The 22,311-nt window shown below is 38.1% G+C and overlaps 1 protein-coding gene across 5 annotated transcripts in view; it reads left to right on the forward strand.

The window, feature by feature from the left end:
- TP63 (tumor protein p63) overlaps positions 1-22,311 on the forward strand; it is a 230,759-nt gene that overhangs the window by 200,612 nt on the left and 7,836 nt on the right. For 3 of the 5 annotated variants that reach the window (XM_045851336.1, XM_045851339.1, XM_045851338.1), the window contains 5 exons: positions 631-740; positions 1,395-1,531; positions 3,404-3,486; positions 6,456-6,592; positions 20,152-20,309. In XM_045851336.1, coding sequence (XP_045707292.1) covers positions 631-740; positions 1,395-1,531; positions 3,404-3,486; positions 6,456-6,592; positions 20,152-20,309 — 625 coding nt within the window. Of the gene's footprint in view, positions 1-630; positions 741-1,394; positions 1,532-3,403; positions 3,487-6,455; positions 6,593-12,543; positions 13,740-20,151; positions 20,310-22,311 lie in introns of those variants that run through there. The other 2 variants (XM_045851337.1, XM_045851341.1) reach the window with 2 other exon arrangements.

Genomic DNA, 22,311 nt, shown 5'->3' on the forward strand with positions numbered 1-22,311 from the left:
TTCTACTTTGCCATTGGGAGACCCTGAAAGGGATCTCTTAGTTGAAATTTGAATGAACAGGTGGCAGATTAGAAAAGCAGAATACTGGTGTAGGGAGACCAGAGTCTTAGTTGCTGGCTTGCTGTGTGAACCTATTTAACTGTTACTCCTCCTCTCTGGACTTTAGTTGCTTTGCACTAGAAGATTTAATGCTGAGGACCTTTTAAGCTCCAGAGTGTTATTTTTTATGGAAGTGTATCTTCAAATCTATGTAATTGGGGAAAATATTCATGGAACATTGCTGCTATTTTTGATAATCTTTTCAGTTCTCCCTTTACAGTGATATTCATATATTGGGTGAACACTGTTTGAATTGGGTGATACATATCAGCTTTCAAATGAATTGGGCCAAAGATGATTCTTTTAAAAGGCCTATCACCCTTATAGTGTCCCATGTTGTAAACATTAGCTTTCAGCTTCCCAAGAGGTGAGCCAAAGAGAAACTTTGATGGGTTTTATGAATTTGTGTTCCTAGAAAAAAACATTATCACCTCTTCAGAAGTGGAACTGTTAATTTAATTAGAGGAAGAACTGAGAAGGAAGAACATTAGGTCAAATTGTTAACACAGACTCTCTTTTCCCCGTGTTCAGGTTGGCACTGAATTCACCACAGTCTTGTACAATTTCATGTGTAACAGCAGTTGTGTTGGAGGGATGAACCGCCGTCCAATTTTAATCATTGTTACTTTGGAAACCAGAGAGTAAGTGGCATAGGCAGAATTGTCATCTGCAGAAACCATGGGCAGAGGGCAAAGGGAAATGGTGTTTGCTTTATCATTACTTTTGCATACACAGCAGAGAGCTACCCTTGATTTTATCCTTTGTGCTTTAAATCCTTGCTGCAAATACTTACATAAAAGATCTAAGAAAGGAGAGACAAAACAGGGTGGGTAAACATAGAGGGGAAAAAAAGAGGGAAGGCATGCAAGTCGCTTCATACCTGAATTCCTGACATTTAACTGGAATAGTGCTATTAGACAGTGTTTGTTTTCTCGTGCCCCCCAAGGCATTTAACAGTTTCTTTGAGTAAGTCTGGGCTGCCTGTGGGGGTTTTATCCAGAAACATCCACTGGCTTAATTCAAGCTTCCTTCAAAATATGTAGCTAAATACAGCTGTTCAGCTAATGGCTTGGAGGTTCTTGGCAGAACAAGTGGAATGTTATTTACTAATATTGCTCGTGGCATGTAAGCACTTTTGTATTCTGCCAAGAGCTTTGGGGTGCACCCTCAAAGCAGCTTTGACTGAGCTGGTGGTGGTGATGGACTGGTGATGACCAGCAGTGGAAAGAGAACTTCAGGGGACTTTTAAAATTCTTTTAATTTGATCCTTTCCTCTCCTCTTCTGTCCTTCCTAGTGGGCAAGTCCTGGGCCGACGCTGCTTTGAGGCCCGGATCTGCGCTTGCCCAGGGAGAGACAGGAAGGCCGATGAAGACAGCATCAGAAAGCAGCAGGTCTCGGACAGCACAAAGAACGGTGATGGTACGAAGCGCCGTAAGTAGCTGTAGTGGCCAATGGAGTAGGGTTAAGTCTATCTCCAGATATAGGGGTGGGGTGTGATATTTGAGAAGCTGTATAAAGGACCAAAGGTCTCTAGAGGAAAGTATGACTTGTGGTCCCAGAGGCAGTGGGAATGTCTCTTGCATTGATGAAGGTGTTGAGATGAACTCAAGGTGTGCATTACACTTTTATAAAAACACAGTCATTGTGAGGTTTTCGTAGTCCAGCAACTCTCATAGTGTGACTCCCAGACCGATAGCATCAGTATCATCTGGAAACTGGGGAGAAACATAAATTTTTACTTCTAAGGCTTGCTGAATCAGACCCCTGGGTTTGAGGCCCAGCAGCCTGTGTTTTATAAGCCTTCCAGGTGACTGTAATGCTAGCTGAAGTTTGCAAATCAGTAGCTTAGCCTATTGGTATTACTTTATCTTTCTGTTACTGAGCACAAGGGCTGACAATACATCTGCCAGCCTCGTGGTCTATGGGGACAGTGAGAACACATTTTGTAAAAGCACTGTCTGAGAATATACAGATCTGGGTCTCACTGAGCCTTGACATTGAGGCCACAGTTCTCTTACTGATAGTGAGGCTAATGATCTGGGTCAGTTGTTTTCAAACTTGTTTTGTTAAGCAGACAAGCTTTTTGAAATATAAAATATTTCAAGGAACCCACAATGAAAACTGGATAAAAGCAGTGGGGCTCTAGTTGAAGGGAATGGGAGCTGGGGGTGGTCTGCAGCCCCAAGCACACCCCTCAGAGGCCCAGCCCTCAGCTAACAAAGGGTGACAACCACTGATCCACACTTGCCTCTAAGTAGGGAGATTTGATTCTAGAAGGTGCCTTGCATAACTCTGGTATCACTACAACAAATTTTGTAAAGTATGCCACATTGTTACTTATTTCATGAAAGACTTTTAATGTTATTACTAATTAGTATCCAGAAAGAAATAGAAATCATACTGTATTTTGCAGGAGAACCACAGAAGGTTATGATGTCTAGTCACTGTCAAGTTCTAACTGTTCATTATGATTTGCTCTTCCTATTGGAAGGCTCTTTGATTATTCCTCAAAAGGTCATATGTGAATAGTTCACATGTGCATAGGATATGAACTATGTAAGTTAATTTTAAATATAATAATATATAAAAAACATAAATATAATTATATTCCCACCCTAATTTTGCTCTTGAGGCCTCCTGGTGGCCTAGTTCCTATAGTGTTTCCTGAGCACCTCAAAATTGCCTTACAAAATAATGAATATCAGTAGGAATGGATTATTTGAACTTTGGTGGAAGGATCATTTCTATACCCTAGATCCTGGATGTAGTTTCTAATTTTGGAAACCACAGGGATGTACGAGCTTAATTTACTGAAGAGAAAACTGAGGTGCTGGGAAGTGAGCCTGCTTGTCAGAAGTTACGTGATACGTATACTAACCTGGGAGGGATGAAAGCACAAGTCTGAATACATTGGCAAGACAACCTCTACAACAAGCATTTACCACCTTGGAAGATAAATGACTTGAAAAATGCAACACAGAACCAATTTATCTTCCTTTCTGTAACAGCCGTTCCAGACACAGGCCAGTGAATGAGACACAGGGATCCCTGCAGCAAGACTTAAGCCACAGGCAATTTCCTGGCATCCCACAATTCTTCCTTTCACTTGTTCTGCCTCACTTATCCCCCACCTCATTACTGTTAGGTTTGCATTTAACATAAATGCAATCATCACCAATTAAATGGGTGCTCAGAACTAGAAAATCTAATCATGTAGGTATGGTGGGTGCTATTGTCTTTTAGGAAATGTATTATTGCTTCAGAAATGTTCCCAGGATGACACTTGCATTTTTCCTCCACCAGCTTTTCGTCAGAACACACATGGCATCCAGATGACATCCATCAAGAAACGAAGATCCCCAGATGATGAATTGTTATACTTACCAGTGAGTCGCCCCTAAGTATTCTTGATTGCTTCATTTTCACCTTCTTTAAAGGAGCTGTTACTCTGTGGTCATATTCTTATTATCTGTTACAATGAGAATGGGATAATGAGGGCTAGTGAGATAAGACAGAGAAACTATTTTTTTTTTGAGAAATCAGGAAACAATCCCTTCCCTCCATAGTGCTGAAATATATTAGTAGTATGAGCTCCTCTACTTACTGCTCACCCAGTCAAAGCTACTCTCCTAAGAGAATTTTTCTTACTCAAATATTTAAAATTAATTTATACTTGATTATTTAAGAATGGTAAGATTATCCTAGACAACATGGCCAAACTGATTTAGGATTAAAATTTTGTCAGAAGAAGCTCACAAAATCAGTCATACAACATTTATAGAGAACTGACTGTGATTTCTTTTATGTAGTGCTGTAGAGAAAGCCAAACAAGGCAGAATCCTCAGTTATATGTGAAAGGCCAGAAGACTTAGCCCAATCATTGTGTAAGAGAGTTGTTCATTCTGACAAGGAGCATTAGTCCTCTCAAGATTCCTAGGGTGCCTGTTTTAGTCTGTGGTTGTGGTTTGTTGAAATCTTACTCCCTCAGGTCTTTGCCAGTTAGTGTGGCAGCAAAGTTTTGGTAACCAGTATAGCCCTTGATGCCATCTAACCTGACATGAGACACAGGCAATCATGGCCAGATTTGACTGGGAGCTGCCACCCTGGGATTGAAACTAAAGCAACTCAACAGGTTTGGGTGTGCCATACCTGTTCACTACTTATTTTGAGTCCTGACTATCAGGGAAGTAGACTGGTGGCTGGTAGAACAATCGCACGGTAAGTTCACTAAGATTCTCAGTGTCATGTTTCTCAGGCTACATATAGAATCTGATCTGTGAACTTTAAGTTAAACATTATGCTGATATACTAAATACAATTGTCCGTCCGCTCAATTGCAGACACCAAAATCCTATGATTCTCAAGACCTTTATGTGAAATGGCATAGAACACTGCGTAGAGTCCACCCTCCACATCCACGTTCCCAACTGTGGATCAAAAATACTGTCTTCCATTAGATGTTGGTTGAATCCATGCATGAGAACCCCAGGGATATGGGAGGCTGGCTATATATTTATTGAAGAAAAAATCTGTGTATAAGTGGACTAACACAGTTCAAACCCATGTTGTTCAAAGGTCAACTGGAATACAAAAAAAAAAAAAGAAAAAAAAATACCTAATATGTTTTTAGCTTCTGACAAAGGAATCATTTAAAAACCTCTTTTTAAATGAAATCTGTTTGTCTTAGTGAAGGGACAAACTGAGTCAGTTACAGCTTATGTTTAGTGAAAAATTAGTAAAAACATATGACTTCACGTACATGTGCAATCTAAAAAATAAAATAAGTGAATACACAAAATAGGAATAGACTCATAAATACAGAGAACAAATTGATAGTCACCAGATTAGGGGGAGGGGGAGGGAGATGAATGAACAAGGTGAAAGGAATAAAAAAGTACAAATTTCCAGTTATAAGAAGGTCACAGGGTTGTAAAGTACAGCACAGGGAATACTGTAATAACTATGTATGGTGTCAGACGGGTACAAGACTTATGAGGGTGATCGTATCATAAGCTATATAAATGTCTAATCACTAGGTTGTATACCTGAAACTAATATAATATTGTATATCAACTATAATTGAAAAATACATTAAAAAAAAGAATTAGTCACACCGAACTGTGTGAAGAAAAAGTAACTCTTAACATAGCATGAGTATGATTGGTATTTGTTGAGTAGCAAGCATTTAGGGATCAGAGAGCTCACCTTCTAGTGAGGAGAAAAATAGGTATAAAGTCATGAAATAATCATCTCAGTAGAGCTAGGCATGGCACTGTGGGAGCACATAGGAAGGACAGAAGACTAGGTCTCAAAGAGTGAGATCAAGAAAAGCTTCTCAAGCGAAGAGGATCCCAGGGCTGGGTGAATAGGCATTAACACAACAAAAGGTAGAGTAAATCTTTCTGAATTCTGACAAATTCTGGCTGTCATACCAAGGGTGGAGACTGGGGTGAGGACTGGGGTGAGGCAAGTGAAGTGCCTAGGGTGCAAAATTTAAATAGGCACTCACTCATTTGCAGGGCCCTGCAAGTGCCCTGCTTGCCTCTCCCTACTCCTGGCCCTGCTCATACATTTTCAAGCTTTTAAGAGACTCTTAAAGAGAGAAACACACTTTACCCCAGCTGAAGCTATCTGTCCTTCCAGAGGTAGTTACAGGTAATTTTCATTATTTGTGATAGTTATACTTTAAAAAGGCACTGCAAGCAATGTACTAGCAAACACGGAACTGTTCATTGCCCCTAGGGGAAATGCAGGTTTAGGTTTCTGCAGCCTCTGGTCACAGCACTTTCAGCACCTGATCAACATGTAACCTTGTTTTATGCATGTTTCTGTTTAAAGGCACCTTATTTAATATATGCTGATGACACATTAACATTGAACTCACAGCCAATAGCACTATATTCATGCCCAAACGAACCTTATTTAACCTTGTATTTTCTTCATAAGGCACATGCATCACAGCCTTCTTATGCTCAAAACACTGGACAGCACTTCAGCACCACACTCAGGAACTACTTAAATAGCAAATTCACCACCAACAAACAAAAAAAAAGCGGAAATGTGGCACTAAATAGCCCCCAGAAAAGAAGCTTCTTCACAGCACTGAAACATGAAGGCAGAGTCGGGCCATGTTCACCCTCAGCTGGAACATGCATGGGCAACATAGATTTTTGATACTCTGCTCCTAGCCTCAAATGACCACTAAGTGCTGTGGAATACTGGTTTTCATGTTACAAATAAATGTCCACAAGTAGGCAAATTCATCAACACAGAACCCATGAAAAATGAGAATTGACTGTCCTGATGGTTCTGGAGGTCATCGTTTTTCTTTCTCTCCTCCTGCCCGTTTTCCTAGGTGAGGGGCCGTGAGACATATGAAATGCTGTTGAAGATCAAAGAATCTCTGGAGCTCATGCAGTACCTTCCTCAGCACACAATTGAAACATACAGGCAGCAGCAGCAGCAGCAGCACCAGCATTTACTTCAGAAACAGTGAGTGTGTCCATGTGTCACTTTAGGAGGCATTTGTTGGAGTGATATCCCATTAGGGTGATTGGTGGGTGATGCAGGAGATGAGGTTGGGAGACAACAGGACATAATAGATTCAGATGATCTAGTGTGGGGCACATTTTCCAGCTTCAACAGCCTTCTGTATTTATTATCATAACCTTCCCTTTGAGAAGTTCCACCTATGTTCTGAAATTGAATCCAAATTATTTCAGCTGAATTACAAAGAGACACTAGCAGAGTTAGTTCTCTTTTCTCTGCCCCAATCCATACACATCTAACAATATAAGAATTTTGAGTATGCATTCTATTCAAGTAATAATGTATATATTTCAAAACATGTAATCTTCCCTTATCCCAGTGGGTTATCTTATGCATTTCCATGGATACACACAAACCACATTTGGGAAAAAACATTATTATAGAGTAGGGATAGCACATAGGTTTTACCATAAGTGACTTCCTTGAGTGCTGTGTTGGGAATGATCCTGAGACCTAGTGCATGTTCCTTGGGAAAATGTCTGCATGCAGAAGTGCAACATAGCATCATATTGTCATGTTTTAGCATCCCTGTTCTAGATTGTCTTCCAGCAATATATTTTTGCATAAATTGGGCCAGATTTTGGAACCATATGTATGTAAAACATTTTATATATTAATTTTTACCTTGACTCTTAGATCATGGAGGATGTGAATTTATTTATGACTAACCACAATAGAAGAGCTCTTACAAAAGAAAGGGAAGTTGGTGAATCAGGATTCTACTTATACTTAGCCCTTTGTGGTTAAGAACAGTACTTCTTAGCTTAATTAAAATACTATGTCTGGACTGGAAGTATTGCCAGAGTCCCTGTAGATATATGTAAAATGTATATATTTTGAGTCCCTTGAGTAATTCAAACATTTGACTTTACTTTTCAGGCAAAAAGAAATGAAGCCAAACAATCTTGTCTAAGGCAAAGATTATCTTTTACAGTAGAAATATAAGTGAACAATACATAAATTTTTCTCATATATTATTAACTACTATAGAGAAGTAGCTATGTCTGTTATAATAAAGAATGCTCATTGTTCTTCCTTTAATAAACATAAACAGAATTGAGGATGTTGGACTGCATCTTTTGTAGTCAGGAGGCATCCTATAAGCCTTGTCGGCTATGGGGCATGGGGTGGCAGGAAAGGGATAGAAAAGATGTGCTGTTTTAGAGGACATTAGGTTCTTGAGTGTTAAGAACCTTTGTGCCTGGAAGGGATCTCACCATTTACTTTCAGAATGAAAATTTTGCAAATTACAATTTTAAGCTTTTAAGTAAGGCAGAGTAGAAAGGTTAACCACGAGGTTCCTTGGGGACATGGAGTATTCCAAAGCAGAATTTGAACTAGAAGTTGCAGGCAAAATTCCCATTGCCAATCCCATAGATTTTTTAGGATGTCAGATGGAAATATATGTTAACATGCTCAAGTGTAAAACTAATTTTGTTTTTACAAAGTCATACAACAGGAAAGAAAGAAACAGACCTGTAATACCACTTACAAACCCAGAGAGGATAAGAGCCTTCCCCAAGATATGCATGCCATGCTATTAAGAAACTCTCCAGAATTGTCTCTAGTTTACTCTGAAAATGTTTGGCTCAGCCAAAATGACCTCAGAAGAATGAAACCATAGCATATCTTGCTGACCTAGTTGTTCTAAAGTCCTCTTTTTGGTATCCTTTCTCATACAGGAAAAGTATTGCCAGGACAAATTGATGCCTATTAAGTGGTATGGTTTAAAAAATCTGACCACCTAGCTTAGAACTGGCAATTTTTTCCTATAGGGCACTCATAGTAAATACTGTGGGCTCTGTGGTGTGCACACCCTCGTGGATGCCCCGCTCACCCTTGGAGCACAGATGTCACAACAGCCAATATGGAAACAAATGAGAGTGGCTGTTACAGCAAATCTTCACTTTATGGCCACAGAAACTTGGTATTCGTACAATTTTCACATCATGAAATATTCTTTTCCTCTGAATTTTCTCACCCTTTAAAAATGTAAACTACATTCTTTACTGAGGGGCCAGACTTGGCCCCTTCACTTTATTTTGCAGGTCTTGTTCTAGACACACGAGTGGCTCTTCCTTCAATGTTCTTGAGGCTCAGAGTTTTTAACAGAAATGTTTGGAAGCTGATATGTGTGTTCTAAAGTAGAAAGGTATTAGAGATTTTGTTTGTCCCAGAAGGTTAGGCACGCCTTTCTAGACTCAAAATGTGAATAATGGTGCAACCCCATTATCAGCTAAGACTGGAATAATTGACTTGATTCATATAACAAACTAGCAGTGAAAATATGTTGAGTGAAAGCACTAAGGATAGACATGAGAGAGATGGGGTTCCTGCCTTCTGATAGGTTTACAATTTAGTGATGAATTCATAGCCAGAACACCTCTTGAATTTTAAGAAAGCTCTGGAAATTTATTTTCAGCATCCTGTAAATTAAGACAACTTGAGACAGGTTCCCAAGGTCAAACAATAAGGGGAATACCTTGGTATCATAGTTGCAGAGATTTTACAAGCCAGGACGATCCACCTCAGTCTGTGCAGGACTCATGCTGTTAGTGTTTGTCTACATGGCGTACGTGAGAATGTATCACCTGGTGCCCCTATACGATCAGCTATCTGATGCTTATTGTCTTGACTGGCCAGCATTGTTTAGAGAGAAATTAGTTTCTAATTCTTGTTTCATAAGGCAATCTGTTTCATCAAAGAAGAAAATGCATCTTAAAATTGTGTTATTTTTTAAAAAGCCCAAAATTTTAAAGATATATTATTTCTTTTTTGTATGTGTAACCACTGATATATAGTGAGGAATGAGTAGCCTCGTAGTGACCTGGGGTGTCCATTTAAAGTTTCATTGCATGTTCCTGAGATGCTTTCTCAGTCTTATAAGACCTAACTTTGGATATGACAACTTGTGCATGGAAATCTAACAGACTGCAAAATGAAATCTTTGCAAAATACAGACATTTAGTCTGATTTTGCCTTTGTTACATTATATATATGTGGCTCTCCAATGATTGATATGCATCTATATAAATTCTCCAGTTGCTGTATTCTTCAGCTGAGTTTTTTCAGCTCTTTTATTTTCATGCATACCTCCCAGAAAGAACATGAATAACTAGAAGGAAAAATAACTAGAAGGAAAAATAGAAATTTAGTTTCCTGGCAATCATTTGAAAAGAATAAATCAGGCTGGAAATGCCTACAATAGCCTATGATTTTTCTTTCCAAAAACATAGTTCCAAGTTTATGCTGGTAAGGAATTGATTTTATGCTTTTCTTTATAGTAGAGGGAAAATCAGTGGTAAGGGAATACACTTCTGCAAGGTGGTACTAACATATTTTCAGTTTAATTACTTCTATTAGATGCTCACTACATGTGTTCTCTCTGCTAGGTTTTCCTTCGTGCATGGTTTTCCTTTTTCAAAAGTTCCCTTCCAATTACCTTCATGATCATAGGCTTTATGAAGGATAAAATTTACACTGAGTTTTTGTGAATCAAATTGTTACAGGTATAAATAGGTTATTTGTGATTTATAAATAAATAAGATTTTAGTTGATTTGCTCACAGTGGAATAAACACAGGGGTTATATTTATACAGGCCAGAATCTAAGGGGAGAACAAATTGGATCCATTTTTGAACTGAACGCCTTATACCTTCTTCATATTTTCAAGGAACATTAACTCTTCAGATAGCTTTACAGACCCACTTGAAACATTTTTAGCAATTTTCTTTTTTGTGTATTTTAGACCAATACTTTTTTTTTTTCATTTTTCTTGTACTCTGTTCTCCTTGGCTTCCACCCTGATCTCTGGCCAACATCACTTAAATTTTTACTTGACCTTGACCTAACTCATGGAAAGTTACAATATTTTTGAGTTTCTACAGGATAGACTCATTGTAATTTTAATATGATTATGTGATCTACTGAGGAGCCCTTAGTGTTTTCTTTCCCCTTATCATCACTTGACGGTTGTGGCTCATTAGTAATAGAATGGTCAGAGAATATTAGTGCAGAGCAGGATCTTCAAGACCATAGTTCCAATGCCCTGTGGCCCCAATGAACCACACCTGTGATTTTTATGGCCAGTTCATAATAAAGCTAAAATGAGAATCAGATTTGGAAGGTACAGTTCTTAGCAGTGTTCTGGTCTGCTTCATTAATTAATAAAGTTGTAATAATATGACAAAAGCAAGCATCTATTTCCATTTTCTGCCTCTGTATCAGTCAGCTGATACTTATTCTTGTGGTTTTAATGTAAAATCCAATCTCCTTAGGCTAATTTGGATATGATTTCCTTCAATAAAGTTGATAATTTTTCCTCTGATTCCTGTATCTGAGGATGAAGCAAGAAATATTTTCAGGATCATCAATGTAGGAGAGAGTAGAGGACACAAATCTCAATGCTAGATTTGCTTAATACTATATTTCTAAGTTTTATTTAAAAATCTTACCCATTTCCAGAATATTTGTTTGAAATTGCCAGTTGCATAGATCAAAAAATCAGATGAGTATTGGCAATGTCATGTGGTTTAACCTTTTAAGTCATAGAACTTAAGGTCTTACAGGTCACAAGCCTTTTTCATTGTGCACAGTGTTACTCTCTGAACTTCAGTGCTGTGTTAGAAAGCCATTAGGCAGAGATTCAATAGCTCTGCATTGGTCATGATGACAAAAACTCAGATTAATTAAATTCAGATAGATCGGATCATTTTTCTAAGCTCTCATACCTCACCTCAGAAATTATCTGAGTTCTAGGTCTCAAAGTTTGAACCCCTCTGGTCCATATACTCTTATCTTAACTAAAACATGATTTCTCTGTGCTGTCTCATTCAGGCCTTAGTCCATGAGAAGCCCCAAATGTAACATCCAAACAAGTAATAAAAGCTATAGTCCTTTAGCTGACAGTAAATTACTTCTTTACTAATATGTTCTGGCATATTTTTTAAGATGATCCAGCTCTTGCTGGTGAGATAGTTTACCAAATCCAAGCCCTAACTGAGTAACAATGTCTTTGTTCCTTTGCAAGCAGTAACTGAATGTGATTTAAAAGTCAGTTGGGAAATGATTTCCAAACAGTTCATGGAATTGCATAACCTTTAGCAAAATAAAGGGATTTGTTCCTGGACTCTTCATGGCATAATTGATTTCTTAATTATGTAAAAGTTGCTTTCATGTATTTGATATGTGCAATAATAGGCTAAGTTTGTGACTAAAGGATTAAGATATTTATCCATTTCAATCTGGGCACATACAAATGCTCATTAATAGTCCTTTATAAATGCATGATGATGCAGCCCCCCAGTCTGATAAGATCATATTTCTTCATACTTCATAGTTACACTAGACAGGAACAGTAATGAGGTATCTTAATTGGGCAGATGACATTTTTCAAAAGATTAATTTTTATCTCTACATTCCCTTTTGCAAATAATGAAGTCCAGTATGCCAAGCACTGTGCTGAGCACCTTGACCTCCCTTGTCTCAGTAATTCTCACTTGGGTCAGTTGTGGAGCTTGTTAAAAAAAAAATATATATATATATATGTATATAATATATGTATAATATATTATATATTACACACACACACACCTGGGCCCCAACTTGGTCTCAGAAGGGATCCAGGAAAATGCATTTTTAAAAATTATAGGTGATTCAGACCCTTCTGATTAATTACCACCAGCTTTTCTAATTTCATCTTCATAAAAGTCTTGAGGAATCATTTCTGTGTAACTTTAAAAGAGAATAAAGAGGAAGGGACAAAAACAGATTCACAGGCATTCTTTTCTATACTATGATCATGAACGTAGGAGGATGGGTTTCTGTACTCAGTTGATTTGAATATATGAAGTCCTAAGCTTTCATCTTTTGTTTTCTCTGGTTCCTCTCTGCAGTCTCCTTTCAGCCTGCTTCAGGAATGAGCTTGTGGAGCCCAGGAGAGAGACTCCAAAACAGTCTGACGTCTTCTTTAGACATTCCAACCCCCCAAACCGATCAGTGTACCCGTAAAGCCCCTTCTTTGTGTTTTGAGTGTGTGTGTCTGTTGTGCTTCTGTGTATGCGTCTGTTTGTGTACGTGTTTGTGTGTGTATCCAGCCCTTGAAAGCAGGACTTGAAGACACTGGCTCAGAGACACAACTCCTCAAAGTCACTAGTGAAAAAATCTTTGAAGGGACTCAAAACTTTACAAAGAAGGACATTTTCTGCAGATTCTGTATCCTTAGATATAGCACTGACCAGTCAGGAACACCTGTGTTTGTGAGCTTTTGTATTGTTTCTTGGGAGGGAGGAGCTTCAGTTGGGAAGGGGCATTAAGATGTTTATTAGAACCCTTTTCTGTTACCTTCTGTTGTGTTTCTAAAACTCATAAAGAAGCTTTTGAGCAGGTCTCAAACTTAAGATGACTTTTTAAGAAAAGGAGAAAAAAGTTGTTATTGTCTGTGTATAAATAAATTATAGGTGACTGAGAGATTCATTCAGGCCCTTTAAATGCTGGTCATGCAATAATATTGCAAGTAGTAAACTAAGGAGTCAGATGTACCGCTGGACAGAGAGGTGAAAATTACTGTAAGCAGCCAGTGTGGGAACTGTTCTTTCATTCTTCTGAAGAACTTGCATTATTAGTATCCTCTCCTCATAGGTAGAAAGTTCATTAATGGTTACATCAAATCCCACCCTTGCTACCATATATCAGCATCTATGATAGCCTTCCTTGCTCATGGAAACCCTGGAGACTTATCCCCCAAAACTGTTGTTTAGACACCAAGGCAGGTAAACCTATTTTGTCATTTTAATAGGAGGGTAAAACCACTCCAGTAATGTTGTTCTAGGCAGTTATATACATTCTTCAATTCCCAAAATGGAGTTAAAAGTCCTGTCACCAAGTCTATGATTAATGTGTTGGATTGGCACTCTTCTTCCTTTGTTCTACTGTAACACTAACCATATCACTGACACTGCTCAAACTCCGTTGTCCAGGAGCCTTGTGTTTTGTTTATGTGATGTCCAAGCAGACACATGTTGAAACCAACACTCATGGCCTAAAAATTAAAGATAGAGTTGATAGCTTTCTTTCTTCCTTTCCTTTCCTTTCCTTTCCTTTCCTTTCCTTTCCTTTCCTTTCCTTTCCTTTCCTTTCCTTTCCTTTCCTTTCCTTTCCTTTCCTTTCCTTTCCTTTCCTTCCTTTTCCTTTCCTTTCCTATCCTTTCCTTTCCTTTCCTTTCCTCCTGTCTTTTTCTTTTTCTTTCTTTCTCTCCCTTCCTTCCTTCCTTCCTTCCTTCCTTCCTTCCTTCCTTCCTTTCTTTCTTTCTTTCTTTCTTTCTTTCTTTCTTTTTTCTTCCTCCCTCCCTCCCTCCCTCCCTCCCTCTCTTTCTTTCTTTCTTTCTTTCATTCTTTCTTCTTTTCCCTCCCTCCCTCCCTTTCTTTCTTTCTTTCTTCTTTTTTCTTCTTCCCTCCCTCCCTCCCTCCCTCCCTCCCTTCCTTCCTTTCTGTTCAAAGAGCCTAGACAATCTATTTCTTTCCATTTTAAAAACATGTTTTAAAATAGTGTAAAGACTTAAAGAGTTTAAGGATCTCCTTTTTCTCTTATCTCCCCACACCAGGTCACCAGTTCTTGACTCTGTGTCACCACAAAAATGATTTCTTGTTATTGAGGCTGTTGCTTTATGGATGTGTGAATTTAATTTTCAATAAACTTTTGCATCTTGGTTTATCCTGCAGTTTTTCTTTTCTGTCTCTCTTGCCTTTTAAAAATTCTTTAAATATTAGAATATTTCCATGTAGTGCTTTCAAGTACCTATATCTACCATGTGTAAGTCTAAAGAAAAAGAATAATAGAAGAGTTACTTTGGTTCTGTATGCACTCTGTCATTATTTCCTGCTTTTATTTAAGATTTTGTGTATCAAGATCATCAGTCCTAAAAATAAATTGTAATGCCTACATTAACTTGAAAATATACTTTAGTGCTATGTATTTAATTTTATCATAAGGAAACATGCACTATACTATTGGATTGGCCAAAAAGTTCATTTAGTTTTTTTCTGTAAAATGAAAGACACATTTTTTATTTTCACCAATGACTTTATTGATTGGGATATATTGAGTATGTTGGCTCTCCCACACGTGGTATAACATTGATTGTTCTCAATGTTATACTTTTAACATGTTTGATCTGTCACAGCACCTTCTCCATATATTGCACAAATCTTTTTTTTTACATTTCAATTGCATTTTTACCTTTCTTGAAATAATAAAGCATAATATGCTAAAAATATTGATCATTTCCTTCCATCTTCAGTATTAAAATGGCTACATAAAAATTCAACAATTTTGGTAAGTTTTTTAAAAATACACACTTCTGTAACATAGGTATTAGAAAATTTTCATCCAGAAATTTTAGTGGAAGCTGTTGTCCAATGCTTTTTTTTTAAGTAAATAACATATTGTCATCTTTGAAATAAGTGTGTTAAAAGCTTCAAAAACAATTCTTCTAAATAAAAATAATTAGTTTAGGACTTAAACAGTACTTAAGAAAAACATCTTTGAGATTATATTAGTGCCGTGGATGGCATAGCTCAGTGGATTGAGCGCAGTCTGCAAACCAAAGTGTTGCAGGTTCAATTCCTAGTCAGGGTACATGCCTAGGTTGCAGGCCATGACCCCCAGCAACCGCACATTGATGTTTCTCTCTCTCTCTCTCTCTTTCTCCCTCCCTTCCCTCTCTAAAAATAAATAAATAAAATCTTTAAAAAAAAGTATATTAGTAAAATCAGGTGATCTTCTTACATTTGCAGAGTGTTTTAATTAATCTGATCATTTTGATTTACAAATCCCAAAAGGGTTAATGTGTATGTTTAGTTCTTTAATGTTTGCTTTTTTCAGAAGGTTTTTTTACCGTATTTTATGTAAGTATACTGATGTATTTATAGTGACTTTTATGTAAATGTACATATTTGAACTGATGGAAAATATTTTATAATTACAGTTGATCTGTCAAGAAATTAAAATGTTGCCCTTTGTATTTAGAAGCATGATTACCCAGCTGGTGAGAAAGTGTACAAGCAGGGCCGTAGAGGGCAAAACAATCATTTTCTGATAGTTCATATCTTCTCTTTTTATGACCTTCCTCACACCAGGGGTGTTTTGCTCTACTCAAACCTCTTTTCCCTCTCAGATTTCTACTTCAGAAATGGTTTGGTGGAATAGGTTTACTCTGAGGTATCACCAAATTATACTACAGAGTTGCTTTTTAATTGGCAATGAAAGATTTAAGGCAAAAGAAGGAAACCTTTGATGGAATTCTAGGCATCTCCAGCAAAGTTATAAAGACGATTTTGAATTTGTGTCTTCCTAAGAATTTTGACTCTCTACCACCTAGATCAGGAGTGTCAAACCCATTTTCACTGAGGCCCCCATCAGCCTTGGGGTTGCCTTCAAAGAGCTGAATGTAATTTTAAGACTGTATAAATGTAACTACTACTTAACAGTTAAGTGAGAGCTTGGCACTACTGCCAGGTAGAAACAAGGTGCTGGGCCAGAAAAAACAAGGTGGAGGACTGGATTTGGCCCATGGGCCTTGTGTATGCCACCTGTGACCTAGATAGTTACTGGACTTAGAATCAGAAAATGTGCTTTCTAATCTTGGATGATCTAAATGTCACTCATAGCTCTGAGATGCTGAATTTTATCTTAGCAATGTACACAGAAGCCTAAGTTGTTAAACTTAAGAACTGGGACTTCACTTTACCAGGATCTCTCTGCAAAAGTAGAAATGCATGAAACATGTCTTTTCACATTGGTATTATGTTGGATTCCTAGGAGAATCTAGTGTGCCTCTGGGGAAAACAGCCTGAGGCTTATACCTTGTTATTTTTCAAACAGAACTATATTCTTACTTTTTCGTTTTGTTTTGATTTGGTGGTGGTGGGAGTGGGATATGAAAACCATAATAGCACAGGGTTCTATTGTGCTTGAATATTTTGTTCATCTCTTCAGATATACCATCAGTCTTTGGGATTGTCTACTCAAGGACTGTGACATTATGTTTGTAAAGGAAAAATATTTTTTAAAAGGTTGTTTTTCAAGGCCACAAATTTATTCAGCCATGTTCACTTTTCTTCAGCACATAGTGGTTATCAGAATATTATCTGTATCTCAGACATTGCAAACTTAATGTTGAACAAACTACCCTGATCTTTCACCCTGTGGTTTTAACACTTCTACATTAAAGGAGAAGCATTCAGAATTTTGGACCTTTTCAGACTCTCTTATTCCCATTCATTCACTCATCCTAATTTCTGTATTTGCTCAATTAAGATCCTTGCCACTTTCTCCTATAACGTATACTTCTTATCCCCTTAACCAAACAGTAAAGCATTAAACATTTGGGGCTTGGGAGGAAGAGTGAAGGTAACCAACGTTTTTCCTGAGCACCGACAGATTATATGATAATTTCTAGGGTTCTTACATAATCTAATCTTCATAGAAACTCTTCTAGAATGTGTATAATGGCTGCTGTACAGATTAAGGAAATTAGACTCAAGACACTTGCGTAACAAAGACGATTAACTTGTGTCAGATCTAGAAGCTTACCCCAAATGTTTTGGTTGACCCCAAAATTCATGTTTCTTTTTTGTTCATTTATGGTTTCTAAACAACTTTTCTAAAAACTAGTTTAGGTGGCTTATAATAAATGAACTAATAAAATGGTCAAAAATACAGAGTATAAAGGGAAAGGGAAAAGAGACTTATAATAGAATTTGGAAGAAGGCATTTATTATAACTGAGGGTTCAGGGAAAATGCAAAGCTTTTATTATATTTTTATTTTCCTATTGGCGGATGTTAATGGTTCAAATAATGCTTCCATCAGCTCTTGATGTATATTTGACTGATTTGGGGGAATGGGAGAGATAGATAGAGGTCTCTTTAGGTCACACAGACCACCCTGCCTCTGGAGTCTGGGCAAACAGACTTCCTAGGTAATTTGTGGTAGGCAAAACTAGAAGAAGCACCGGACAAAACATCTCTTAGGCACCTTGCTTGTGTTTTCCTGCACTTTGATATGGACTTACAGATGTTCCTAAGTATATCCAACTGGGTTGACTCTTACACATTGTGCAGTAGAGTTGATGATAGCTGGGAGGCTCCCTTTACCATGTATATCCCTTGCTACCTGATCTGTCTCAGTGTCCCACATTTCTCTTATGACTTCACCCATTTCCTTTTTTAAAATATTTTATTTATTTATTTCCAGAGAGAGGGGAAGGGAGGAAGAGAGAGAGAGAAACATCAATTTGTGGTTGCCTCTTGCACACCTCCTCCTAGAGACCTGGGCCACAACCCAGGCATGTGCCCTGACTGGGAATTGAACCAGTGACCCTTTGGTTCACAGGCTGGCACCCAATCCACTGAGCCATGCCAGCCAGGGCAACTTCACCCATTTCTTGATTTTGTAACCTATTGCTCACCACTACCTTATTTCTGGGAAGGTGCCACAGAATGGGGAAAAAAGAAAAGCACTTAGAGTTGGAGCCAGGAGACTTCTCTACCCATCATTTGGCAATGTGTGACTAGGGTACATTTTTTCTTAGAGATTTATATTTACCCATCTTTATAATAGGCATAATGATTTCTGCCCTCCCCCCCATACTATGTCCTCCTCCACAGGGATGTAAGAATCTTTTAGAAAATGGATAAAGGAGAGCTTAGTAACCTGAAGTGTCTTATAATTGGGAAAGAATTGGGAAAGCTTATTGTATAAACATCTGTTTGTGCAACATGGATCTACCTGTAATTTTGAATTCTTGAGAACTAAAAAGAAAAATCAGTGCCTTCCTACCTTACAGGCAGTGATGCTAATATGCAGCTGAACTGTTAACTGTACATTAATTGTCATGTACATTTATGCAAATGTGTATAGAGCATATTGTTTACATTCCCCTAGCTGTGGAATGGGGCCACCCCTGTTTTGTATAATCATGGAGAACAAGTGTGGCAGTGTCACAGACCAAGTATACAACTGTGACACTTATGTACTAGAACCATTTTTATTATATTTTCAAACATTATACCATATTTATTTGAAAACTTGGTTCATTCATGGAGCCTTCAAGATTTGTATTTTATATATAGTTGTGTGTGTATATACATGCATACACATGTATACATGTAAATAAAAAACATTATTTCTCTCTCCTCTAATGTAAGTGTCACTGCAGCAGTGAGGAGACAAACACAAAAACACATTTCGTTGATGAGTCTAAAAGGGGAGCTTCTCCCATCAAAGGTTTGAAACATGCTGAAAGTCCAATCTTCACTCTGTGGTCACAGTAATTATTCATTGCTAATACCACATGGCCTATAAAGTTTTTCGTATTATCTATTTCAGTTTTCACTACAGCTCTACAAGGTAGGTTGGATTATTAGCCCCATGTATCCACTGCTCTATAAGCTTCCCAAAGGTGCAACCACCTCTCATTAGTTTTTCTTCCTCTGGCATCTAATTCCCGCAGCAAGTGTATATATGAATTTAGTTTATACAGTTTCCCGATGAGAAAACAAATGCAGGGATGTTTTGTGGCTCCCACAGGGACTTAAAGCTTCCTAATATATGCTGGAGGAAGACTTAAACTTCCATTTTCTGACTTTACATCCTGTCCTGACTCTAGTGGACATCATTAGTTCTATCTATATTCAAAGAAGAAGTCAGGAATGGCATTTGAGTCTGGAATGTCATATGTAATATAATGCATATATGACAAACCAGTTCTAGTAAATTTTCAAATTGAAGTTATGCTGAATGGAAAACATTTTTTCCCTCGTCTCCCAGGAGACTTGTGGAAAGTCAACAAAACAGTTGTTTGGGCTCCAGGGCTCTCCTGCATACAGCGGCTATTGGTATTCCAAATGGTTACTCCATGGCCCATGAACATCTAAACTGACAAAGCCACATTTCCATGCCAAGGCCTCTTCATAAAAGCAGGCTCTGCTGCCAAAGGCCCTGTTTGATTGATTAGCTTTGTAGTTATTTTCTGGCTATACCAAATGGCCTAGGCAGCTACAAATGAAATGCCTCAGTTACCATTTGAGCTTGGCATCTCTACATCTTTCATAAGCCTTTGAGTCTTCACTCAGTTCTTTTCCCTCACTGATTTTTAAAATTGTTTAAGTTGACAGACAAGAAAGGGAAAAGGGGCAGAGAAAATGATAAAAGAAAGAGGACAGTGCAGTTATTCTGCCTCTCACAAAGGAGAAGCTTTAGGAAGAAATTTAACTTTGTACTCTACACATTCAGGAAAAATATGATTTGATGATAGCATTGTGACCCCTCCCTAGTCAAAAAATTCTCAGATGGGAGTGCAGATAACCTCTTGTTGATTCTGGAGGAATAGTTTTGCAACTGTACAGTTTAAGGCTACGTTTTAATCTGAGACCTGTTGGAAATGACCAGTCCCCAAGCTTCAGTATCCCATGCTCACCATCATTCTGACCTTTTTGTTCCCAGGACCTCAATGCAGTCTCAGACCTCATACGGTAACAGCTCCCCACCTCTGAACAAAATGAACAGCATGAACAAGCTGCCTTCCGTGAGCCAGCTTATCAACCCTCAGCAGCGCAACGCCCTCACTCCCACCACCATTCCCGACGGCATGGGAGCCAACAGTAAGAGCATCTCCCTTTAGCAGCAGCTGAAGGACCCCCAGGGCTAGTGTGAGAGGGAGACTCTGCTCTGGGATGGGGGGAAAGGCTTGCTCTCAAGCTAAGTGAGAGGCATAGTGGGACAGAACAGATCCAAGTTGAGTGGCTTGAATTTCTCACAGTAAACATTTTCTTGCTTTTGAGGTATGTGGTTCTTTACAAAGTACTTTGGTAGAGATGAAGAAGGCTGTTTCCTTAGTGGCGATAAGAATCTCGGTGAAAAGAATAGTCCACTCCTATCAGCATAGGTAAAGGCTCACCTTCTACATCCACTGAGATAGTCAAAAGCAAATATATCCAACATGTGGGAAGTAGCGTGGTGTGGCGGACTTAAAACCTAAAATACATTACAGTTTGGACTCTATTGTAGTGTTACATATGTAACTATGAATAGCACACCTCTTTGCTCTAATGCTCAGCTTTTCATTCATAAAATCATTACTCTGCACAATTTAACACTTTATGATTCTGTGTCCCTGCAATCTTGGCCTTCTCTACTTGTCTAATCCATTCCGTTCACAATCATTAATCACAAATGACATAGGGAAAGGAGTTTCTCTTTCACTTATTTATACACAGATTTCTCATAACAACTATAACTTAAGTATAAGTTATAGCTTGGTTTCTTAAGTATAACTGTAAGAAACAGTGAGATTTGGGCATCCAAGTAGCTAATGATTGGTGTACAGTTTTGTTGTAAATAAAATTATTTTCCCCCCTAGAACTAAATCTAGCAAAGTGGATACCCAAAGTTGAAAGAAAGAAAAAGGATGGTAAAAATGCAGAAGGATGTATAATATCCTCAGGGATGCAGGAGCCTGAATACTGTACATGTATCCTGTAACCCTCCCCCGCTTCATAAAATGGTGCCTCAATACTCTCTTTTGAAACCTTCCAGCGTTTTTACTAAGCCTTTGGTATTTTCAGTATTTCTTTGAAGAGACTGGGTTCTCTTAAGGAAGTTAGGGCAGGGTAGAGTTGGGATTGTCTACGGTCTGATGACACATGTTCAGACTTTAATGAGCTGGAGACATATGTGGTAGAGCAACAGAGATGTGAGAGCCAGACTGCCCTCTCAGTAGGGATAAATGAAACCTAAGACTCAAAACCTGACTCCTTGACAATAAAAGAAAAAGTAATAGTTTACTTTCTCCCAAATTTTCTTTCTTATGAGATCTTAGAGTCCTCAAGTTTTTCCTGGGATGACCAAATAGTAGTAATGATAAGGATCTTTCACATTTGCGTGACGTGATTTATCTACTCTCTCTTACATATAAATCGCAGTTTTCCTTTGCTGTCGTCAGGAAAGTCAGAGCGGAACCGGTGAGACACTGTAGTCCTGTGCTCCTCAGCTGGCCAGTCAGTGGCAAAGGTCTTTCCCTTTGGGACACTACTGCTCACTCAAGTAGAAGCAAAGTACATTTCATCTTTTTGTAGACATGTTGTTTTGATATTTTTTTTACCTGGGGACAAAATTGGTTCCATAAATATTATTAAGCTTCTCTTCTCTATAAGTGAAAGCTTACAGTTTATGGTTTAGTAAAAAATAAATAAATAAATTCAGTGTGTTGATGGTGTTCCCAAATACAATCCTGAAATGGGCCAAAACAAAGAGCTAGAATTTTTAATTTCACTCCTCCTTATTAGGTTTATGGTTCTCTACAAATACGGCAATAAATCCTCCTATTTCTATTCCTATATAAATATACTCCCTCATCCACAGATTTGTTCATTTGTTCATTTAACATAAATTGACTGAGCATCTGCTCTATGCCAGGCACTGCGCTGAGATCTTTGGGGATCTTTGGAGATAGGTTTAAGGTCTAATCTCCATATATGAGGGGATTAATCTAGTGAGGGAGGCAGAAATATAACCCATGAAGGCTGAAGCAATGAGGAAAATATTAACATCAGGAGCAATGAGCAATTTGGATAGAGCTTTAGAACTAAAAAAAAGCGGGAAGAG

This window comes from Phyllostomus hastatus, unplaced genomic scaffold, assembly GCF_019186645.2.
Source record: "Phyllostomus hastatus isolate PE091 unplaced genomic scaffold, TTU_PhHast_1.1 phas_contig_86, whole genome shotgun sequence".
NCBI lineage: Eukaryota > Metazoa > Chordata > Mammalia > Chiroptera > Phyllostomidae > Phyllostomus > Phyllostomus hastatus.